We start from the raw sequence: 9,495 nt of genomic DNA, 5'->3' as shown, positions 1-9,495 counted from the left end.
TGCTTCTAAACACAGCTGATATTTTTTCCTTCCTTTGGTGATGTGTATGTTACAACAAAAATTCGGTTCAAAGTGGTAAGTAAAAAAGAAAAGAAAAAAAAGTAATATTTGTCTATGGAAATAACCCAAAAATTAATGAAAGAATATATTTGAATTACCCATATGCTCGGCAGATAGCATTGAGACATGTACGTTGCCGTAGCACTTTATAACCTATACCTCTCAAATTTTGGAAAAATTGGATGTTGTATAACTATACTGTAGTTATAATATGATTGATATGCACGTCCAATTTTAATCATTTGGATCCATTTCTTCATCTTGATCCCAGATTTGAGACAGATCGGTTTTGCCACCATTTTTGTCAGACTCAGATTCATCAACAAAATCATTACTTTCATAATCTGGCACCCCATCATCTTCAGATTTGACCCCATCTTTCCCTGAACTTGGCTTTTTAGCATGCTGCATCCATTTGGGGCAAATGTCTTCTCCTCCATATATAAGTTGACCATCCTCACCTCTGACATGATTAGCAACGTTGGCAGAAGCTACTCTGCAAGAGCATTCTGGAAGTGGATGTGAAAGGAACATTGCAGGTTTTGACAAGAGAGATTGCCTTATGAGGCCTTCTTCGGACATACTTTTGTTAAGGTGTTCTTGCACTAAAATTGTCCAATTATGTTTTGGATGGTACAAATTCTCACGGATCATATTGAAAAGTTCCGCAACAACTTTCCTGTTAGAAACAAGAGGAAATGGTGTCACAACAAAATGTAAAACTTAGGGAAATTTCAATAGAAAAACCAGAACTAACCAAAACCACAAACAACTAGATGATTTTCTAAGAATTAGAATGCCAAATCGTTTGAAGCACAGAAACAGAAGTTCATCATACTGATCACTTCAGGGTACAGATACATGCAACTCTCAAGGCATCAATCATTAAAAAATTCTGCATTCTAAAAGCAGATATGCATAAAATTTATCCAGAGAGTATTAAAGACGTGTTCTAGGCTTGTCTGTGACATGCTAAAAGAGGATTGTCTTGTCTAGCATTTGTTTAAATACTGACAGGTATGGATGTCTGAAACAGGACTGAAGAAAGTAATAAATTTTAATAATGATCACTAGATAAATACTCAGTCAACAGTCAAGACACAACATGGCATCACTCTAAGAAGCATTGTTGGTTATTTAAGTGGAGTAGAAGACATAATGTGGCCTGTATTCTCTATAACATGACCCCTTCCCTCCGCCTAGCTTCAGCCCAAAAAGAGAGAGGTCAGGGAGTAATATTTTTATGAAACCTTTTTATATCACACTTCCTTAACGAACATCAATAATTTGAGACCAACCCCAAAGAGCATTTACCTGTCCGGTCGGTATGTTCTAGAAGAAGCAGTCTCGTACAGGCGATGTCCCATGACAAGGCTTGAAAAATCTGGCCATCCACTTCCATCATTGTTAAATCCAGGAAAGAAAGCATCTGCTTCCAAAGAAACAATGTAATCTAGTGCATCCCAAAGTAACCTATGCGCTTTCATCCTCAGGTCCATAGGTGAAGGATCGGGTTCTAAAGGGGTCTCATTGATCCAACCATACCAGCCTTCCTTTTCATGCTGGTAAATTGGTCTATTTGGAGGTGGAGGAAGAGGTCGAGGCCGAGGACCAGCCCTCTTCCATTCTTTTTTGAGTTCTTCCTCGCTTTTTTCAGGAGGTGACCTAAAAATATTTTGAGGAAGAGGTGTTTCAGGTCCAACCAAGTCAGACATTTCTTTCTCACTGCACAATGAAGTGCGATCGAGTGTATTCATAAACATGGACCGCAAAGGAATTAAAACTCGTTGACCTCCAAATATTTCAGAGCCAGCAAGATAAATGATTGTCTTGGAAGGATAACCCATTACTCGCAGGAGAATGCCAACCTGCAAAAGTTGAAACAGAATAACAAATGTAACTCCTGTATAGTAAAAATTTAAAATTCCAAAAGGCAATCCATTTATCCGCAAAAATGGAAGCAATGTTCACAAAAGGCAACATTACATCATTTTTATTTGTAAAACAGGTCAAGCTCAGGCTAAAATCTTGCATGCGCAATTGGAAAGCCATTAGCATCTTAGAGTTGCTCTACGGGTATTTCGGGTGCAAAATGATTTTTTTTAATTTAAAGTTTTATAATTATTGATTTCAATCAATTTCCAAATTTTACTCGATCAAAGTTTTTAAGTGTTGAGTGGGCCGAGGCATTGTGAAATGGTTGGAGTTATTGCCGTATGACTACGAGGTCAGAAGGTTGGACCATGGAATCGGCCTCTTGCAAATACAAGGCTAGGATACCTAAAATATATCTGCAACTGTAATGGATTCGATCTTTCCCTAGATCTTCCAATTGCAGGAGCTTGATTTCCCTCAATTTAGGCTAGGATACCTAAATTGAGGTATTGATTTCAATACCTCAATTTCCAAATTTTACTCAGTTTTTAAGAGTTGAGTAGGGTGAGGCATAGTGAAATGGTCGGAGCTATTGCCGTATGACTAGGAGGTCACAACTCACAAATTCACAAGGTTGGGTCATGGAAATGGGCTCTTGCAAATACAAGGCTATGATACCTAAAATATATCTGCACTGTAATGCATTCGATTTTTCCCTAGATTTTCCCATTGTAGGAGCTTGATAGCACCAGTTTACCTAACTTGCGTAGTCCAACCACAAAGTTAGGGCATCAAGGGAAGGATGAGAACTAGTTTAAAAGTATTAACCTCCAACTTAACAAAGGAAAGCCAGAGCACAGCACCATTGGACTTCACAGTTCACACCATGTGACTTGAGGTAATGTGTTCAAGTTGTGGAAAGTGGAAACAATATTTTCCACTTACCTACTACAGAGTACATACCAATAGTGGGTCCAACCCTTCCTTAGGCTTCGTACCATGCCACTCGAGGTCACAGTTCACCTTAGGTTTAATTGAGAAAATCCTAATTATCGTTATTACATCACGGTTGATTTAGCACTACTACCCCTGAAACCTTCAATTCTCTCTTTCCCAAAATTATTTCAACTTTATCATTATCATTAATTAATTTGTTCATCAAATCTTTTAGTTCAATCATATTATATTACTTGTAGTCTAGCAACAAAGAAAATTTATAAGGATAACTCAACTTTTATCACATATTTTGATACAAACAACATAAATTTGAAAACAGCTAATCAAATGCTAAAAGTTCTTTAAATGAGTCAATTACATTTATGCTTTTTTTTTAATGATTTACAACTTCTAAGAGTATGTAAAATTGTAGGTCATAAAATCAAGAAAATAACTGTTTCAAAATTCAAGTACTTGAGTGAAAAACATGCAAATTCTAAAATATGTTCAGCAGAGATTTTTATCAATCTACTTCAAAGAAAGGTATATACAAACAAATTGAATATCATGTTCTCTTGGAACTGTCTTAAAGATATGTTGCATGCATACGGGTATGGTACAGGGTACAGGATTTTAAGAAATACTATGGTATGGTTACATTAATAATACGCAAAGGAAATGTCTTTTATAAGTATAATATTTATAAAAAAAGTATACCATAAATCAGCTTTTAAGATTTACTACAGCACAAATCACAATAGAATATCAAGAAAATTAAGTTAAAAAGAAGATATTAACATAACAAGAGTCTGGGACTTGTTATTGTACAGTAAAAAATGGGGACTTTTGGAGTACCCGTGTTCAGTTGGAAAATAAATTTTTACCCAAGTCAACAATTTCTTGGGGGTGAGGGGACTATTTTGATTATACATTAATAAATTATTATATACAATGGTAACACTTGACATACAAGTCTGGCATCCATCCAGGAACAGTGCGAATGGAGTCAGGGTTTACATTGGTCATTGACTCCAAGTACAAAAGGTTATTTTTAAGAAAAGTTTTAAAAGTGACACCAATTATAACTGAAAACAGGACAAAAACCACGAAATCCTACTGGAAAATTTAGCATACCTCTTCAGGCATGAGGGGACATAGACCTTTATCTCTTTGCAAGTGTGAATCCACATTCAAATCCTCGTTGAGAATTTTATCCTTTATCATTTGAGCCCTTCGGTGTTGTATGAGTTCAGTGTGTACATCCTAACAAAAATAAAACCTTAACAAAATAAACAATGAGGGAAAAAAAGGCAAGGCTAAGGATGATCATTGTCTGCCAATTCAAATATTACAAGTTTCTAATTTACCCACTGCTACTTAAAAGAAAGCAGAAGTGGTGTACCCCAGAAAGGTTTATGCACGGTAGAAGTAGAACAATATCTCATTAGTAGTGGTAAGGAAGAGAAACACAACAAACCTGAAAAAGCTCTGCACAACCATTGTATGCCAAGCTTTCTCTCAGTAGGCCGGGATGATATGCTAAGAAGGGCTGCCCCAATGATCTCAACCTAAAAAGACAAAATAAAATTCTTACATGTCAAGTCATCAACTCCAGAAAAAGTTAATTTCTGATGAGCAAAGTGTGACCACTGACCGCCATAGAGAAAACCCATATGAAACTCTACTGAAAACCTAAATTGTTAGCAACCCACAACAAGGATAGAAAAAGAAAGAAAGGAATTATTTATTTCTTGGCTGACAAATGTGCGAAACAAAGAAAGAGATCTCTCGTCCACGGAGTTTCCCCTTTCATTCAATATAAATAAATCTAAAGGATTCCTCTATACCCTTATATCTTCCTATTTATTAGGTAACTAATTCCCTCTAAATAACTAGCTAAGTACTCTGACTGTGTCTCATTTATTTTATTTTTCTGTCCTAATATAAGCCCCATAACTTCTAACAAACTAAATTTTCATTTTGTTATATTGGATAACAGAAACACACTAAATTGTGCATTTTAAAGACCCCCTAAAAAAACAGCAGTTCCAAAAAACAAGGAAGTAATCTGTGATAGTAAAAAGCATGTGGACGTCAATTAGTTTACATGAAAGGCTTTCATACTTGTTAACCATACGATGGCCAAGCATTTGAATTTCAGAACGAAATTGAAGAGCCTGGAAAGAAACCCTGCATCTTAGCCTCTGAATCTCTGCCATGGTAGGTGGGAGTACGGACTGCAGAAACAAAATGTGTAAGAATGGAAACTGGTTAGTTTTAAAAAATATTTTCTGCTTTCACTTATAATTACAAATCTGTCAGTTTTTCACTAGTTTCCTGTTTTCAAAGATTTGAACAAAAAATCAAGGAAAGCAGAAGAAAAAAAAAAAAGCAATTCCCTTGCGACAAAAAAAAAAGAACATAAGGAAGCATTTGAATGAGGAAAAATGCATAGGAAGGTTTGTATGATGGAAAACTGCAGAAGGAATCACAACCCATGTTTAATATTTTAAATCATCAAAATGACGGAAACAGAAAGATACTATAATTGAATCACAATGAATCAATGTGCAAAGGAAAAATTATATGCGGGAATCTAAGAAACTTTTAGCATAGAGCACTTGATCTAGTTTAAGTCCTCCACTTACTCCGTGCATTTGTTAATATATTCAGACAATGGTTGTTTTGCTTAAGAATTAAGCTAAGCAGATCAAGCATGTACATGGAAGTCTGAAGTCAGGTCAGGATTAGACCTTAACAAGAGCTTATCACAAAACTTCAAAGTTCTAGGCATGAATGAAATACTTTTGATACAGAAATGGAATATTTTACTTTCTTCCAATAAAATCCTATATCCACGCAAAACAGAAGATCAATGCTTCCAGAAGCAGACAACATTGTCTGCAAGATGACAATTTACAACAATAGCATTAGCTAACAATCTCAGGATACTTAAATACCTGCAGTGCTCCACCATTGGAGATAATTAACCCAATAACCTTGGATTTCTTTAGCTTTGGTAAAAGTTCTTGAATGTAAAAGTTTGGAGAAGCTGAACTTGTGGGCCTAAATGTAGGAAACTCATTTCTTTTTCTCCTTTCCATCAAACTTTCAGGCAGGGTCTTTGCAATAATTACATCGTGTTTTAGATATGTTATGAACTGATCCTCGTCATAAAGATAGGAGAAACTCTTGAACCTTGAGCTGAATAAAAAAGTTAAAAACAACAATAAATATATAAATGCATCACAAAAAGAAATTATTAATCTCCGGTCCTTAATATTAGAAGAAAACAAAAAACCTCAAAACCAATGTAATTATTAGTTGTGGTAGCTTTTTGAGTAATTTTACAAATATTCATTCATGGAAAATTGTGAAGTACTAAACACATCCACTTGTATTAAAAAGAAAAATATTAAATGAAGGCTAAAAAAGTTTTTCAAACAATAAATACACTTTAAAAATTGTGACAATTTCTTATAAATGGGACCAAGAAAAACTCCAAAAAAAAATTATAATAAGGACCGGAGGTAGTAGCATAAAGCACATTGGCATGCTAGTGACCGCATAAAACTTCCAACACATACCTTATTCCTTTTGAGCGAATACTCTCTTGAATTTCTGGAATGATGAGAGTCGCATTTAAAAGCCTAGATATAGCGACCAGATCACAGATCTATAAAATCAAGAAAGGTGTTGTTAAGTTGCAAAAGAAATAGGAATGACTTCACAAAAATAAGGGACTTCTTCCCATCTGGTGGATCATACCGATGATCTTATCTTCTCAAATCCACCGAAAACTTTTGCATAGATGAAACCATTGCTCCGCTCCTTTGGATCTGGGAAGGAAAGAAACACGGGTCAAAAAGTGGAAAATTTAGAGGATGAAAATGCCACAATGAGGATATACACATAATATTCAATAAGGTCTACTCATTGTTAAAATTTGACAAACATCAAGATCGCCAAATAATAGTAGCTCAGTTATGTACATTCTTAGTCAAACTAGAGAAAACTCAACAGTTATAGCCAAAACTTAAGGATACGACACAAATCATTAGTTTGCCACTTTAGTTACACTCGCCAATGGAAAAATCATCCAAAATTCGATAATAATAGAAATTTCAATTAAAAATCATTTTAAGTATGAAAAAATTTCAATAGAAGAAATAAACTTCCATTTGGCTATGTTTTCAAAGAGTTTCTCCTCTTGTTTATCATTCACATTCGAATAAGAATAATACTATGAATTGCATGCTAAACCGACATGAATACAGCATCCATTTCTATCTTAAATGTTGTTTAGCATTTTTATGCAATATCCATGATTCCACTCAAATTGTAATTCAATACACAAATTAATAGCTTCTGTTAATCATCTCCATGATTGCAAGGAAGCAATATCTAACAATATAGAATATGGTTGCTAGGTAGTATCTTGGCAATTGTAAATAAATACATGACTTCATTTAAAATGGAACTTATAAGTGTACAATAAAAAAGAGGCTAATCACCAAGATGTAAAATAGGAACACTTCGACAAAGTTTTATGCCGTAGCCACTATATTACAAGTCAAAAATTGCCCACTTTTGGTCGTGACATGTCTCCCTAATAGAAAGCTAAGAAACTTAAGTCAAAATTTATTACCAGTATAATTGCTTCTAGCATTGGAACTAGGTTGCAGTGCTTCTAAAGACTTTATGGAACCCCATAGCTTCTTATTCTTTACAACCTGTAGCAATTCAAGCAAATAAGCTCAATCTATTATGGTGTTTGGATGGATGGTTTTGAAAGGAAATGAAGGGGGCTTTTATTTTGAACAAATATTATATTATATTTATATAATTTAATAACTTTAAAAACGAAAGGAAATATGACAAATTAGCATAAAACTTTATGTTGTAAGCCATTATTCATGTTTATAAACTTTCATATAATTCTCTTAATTCAAAAGTGAAACATTTCAGCCTCCATCCAAAGATTTGACCATACACAAGCAACTGATACATGTATAATAAGAACTAACCTGCCTTCCCAACCCAGGAGAAAAATCACCAGGAAAACTTGCAATTGCTCTATACGGCACTATGTTAACTGTCCACAACTTTGCCAAAGACAGATGAATGATGATGGACGCCACAGATAAAGTAATTACAGAAAGAACAACCCATTTGATCTTGGTTACGAATGGCATGTTGGCTCCGTGACTCTACATCACCAATGCCGAACGGCCGACTTTGATCTTAGCTGCAACATCTACACACAAAAAATACATACAAACAAACAGATTCTCATCAAAGAAGCATACAGTGAACCACACTGGTACCAGAAACAAGATAATCAAAAACATCCAAAAACAATGCTCCACATTTGTGTACCTCAGCCCAATTATCAGATTCCTCACATCACATACTATATAAGGTAACATAATTTCATCCTTATATAACAATATTGTCACAACAATCATAAATCCTAAATCCTAAGTCAAACATGCAAACAGAGCAAGTGGTAAAACGAAAACAAATAATCCGTTTTCCGATTATTCATCTACGCAGTGCCAATGGCATTAAACAATAAGATAAATAGGGAATTGAATTGGTATGAGAATACCTAGGGTTCCTCTGGAAGGGTGCAGTTTAGAGGGTAAAGCACCCAGCCAGCAAGTAGCGTTTGGCGTCTCAGCTGGAAACTCAATCAATTAAGCGATTTTCGATTGGATCTCTGCGCCAACGAGATTGTGTTCTTCACTGTTATTCCTCCCAGTCCCAGGAATGGGGCAAAGGAGTGTTTGGATTGTGGAAAATAATTGTGATTATGATGGATTTGGATGGTGGTGATGGTGTGAATGCGGGTTTCTTTGGTTTGGATCGAAATTTCAAAATCACGTTTCACGGACACGGTTCCTTTTGCCTTTCCGGTGCAAATCACGATCACATGGATCTTTTATTCAACTACACTCTTCCCTCATCGACTTCAATATTCGTGCTACACTATTGTAAAATTTCGATGGATGGATGAACCAATCTAAAGCCAATAAGCTCTTTTTTTTTTTTTACAACCGATAAGCATATTTAGAATTTAAAAATAAAATAACACATTTAGAAATGGATTATTTACCTAGGATAATTACTAGATGGTAATTTATATATATATATATATATATATATATATATATATATATATATATATATATATATATATATATATATATATATATATATATATATATATATATATATATATATATATATATATAAAAGTACATTTATACATTATATTTTATTTTATTTTATTATTGTAGATGTTTTTGATTGGCTGCATTTTATGTTAAAACACTTACCGTACTTAGATGTCTTGACTGATGTCATGACATGCTTAAGTAGTATGCTGCAGGATTAACTAATACAGAATTTATTGGATATCAAACTGAATGTTATGACATTCATTCATGACAGCATTTTCTGGATGTCAAACTGAATGTTATGACATTCATCCCTGATAGCAGATGCTAAAGTATAGGCTAATTTTTCTGTTATGTTTCAGTATTTATCTCAGGCTGATTTTCAGGAAACTAACAGCTGTGATAAAATTAAGAGACCTAGCATATAGCCTATTTGTTAGCA

At 34.4% G+C, this 9,495-nt stretch overlaps 1 protein-coding gene across 1 annotated transcript; it reads right to left on the bottom strand.

The window, feature by feature from the left end:
- LOC127081287 (protein EMBRYO SAC DEVELOPMENT ARREST 30) lies at window positions 1–8,911 on the bottom strand. The gene is made up of 11 exons (XM_051021559.1): window positions 8,483–8,911; window positions 7,899–8,128; window positions 7,520–7,604; window positions 6,640–6,710; window positions 6,459–6,547; window positions 5,832–6,075; window positions 4,996–5,108; window positions 4,349–4,439; window positions 4,006–4,134; window positions 1,375–1,928; window positions 1–739 (listed from the first exon to the last, which is right to left on the bottom strand). The coding sequence occupies exons 2-11, from the start codon at window positions 8,064–8,066 to the stop codon at window positions 295–297; spliced, it is 1,989 nt and encodes a 662-aa protein (XP_050877516.1). The 5' UTR covers window positions 8,067–8,128; window positions 8,483–8,911; the 3' UTR covers window positions 1–294.
- Between the last annotated feature and the right edge of the window lie 584 nt (window positions 8,912–9,495).

The sequence above is a fragment of the Lathyrus oleraceus genome, chromosome 5, assembly GCF_024323335.1.
Source record: "Lathyrus oleraceus cultivar Zhongwan6 chromosome 5, CAAS_Psat_ZW6_1.0, whole genome shotgun sequence".
NCBI lineage: Eukaryota > Viridiplantae > Streptophyta > Magnoliopsida > Fabales > Fabaceae > Lathyrus > Lathyrus oleraceus.
This window is presented reverse-complemented; position numbering and strand designations above follow the sequence as displayed.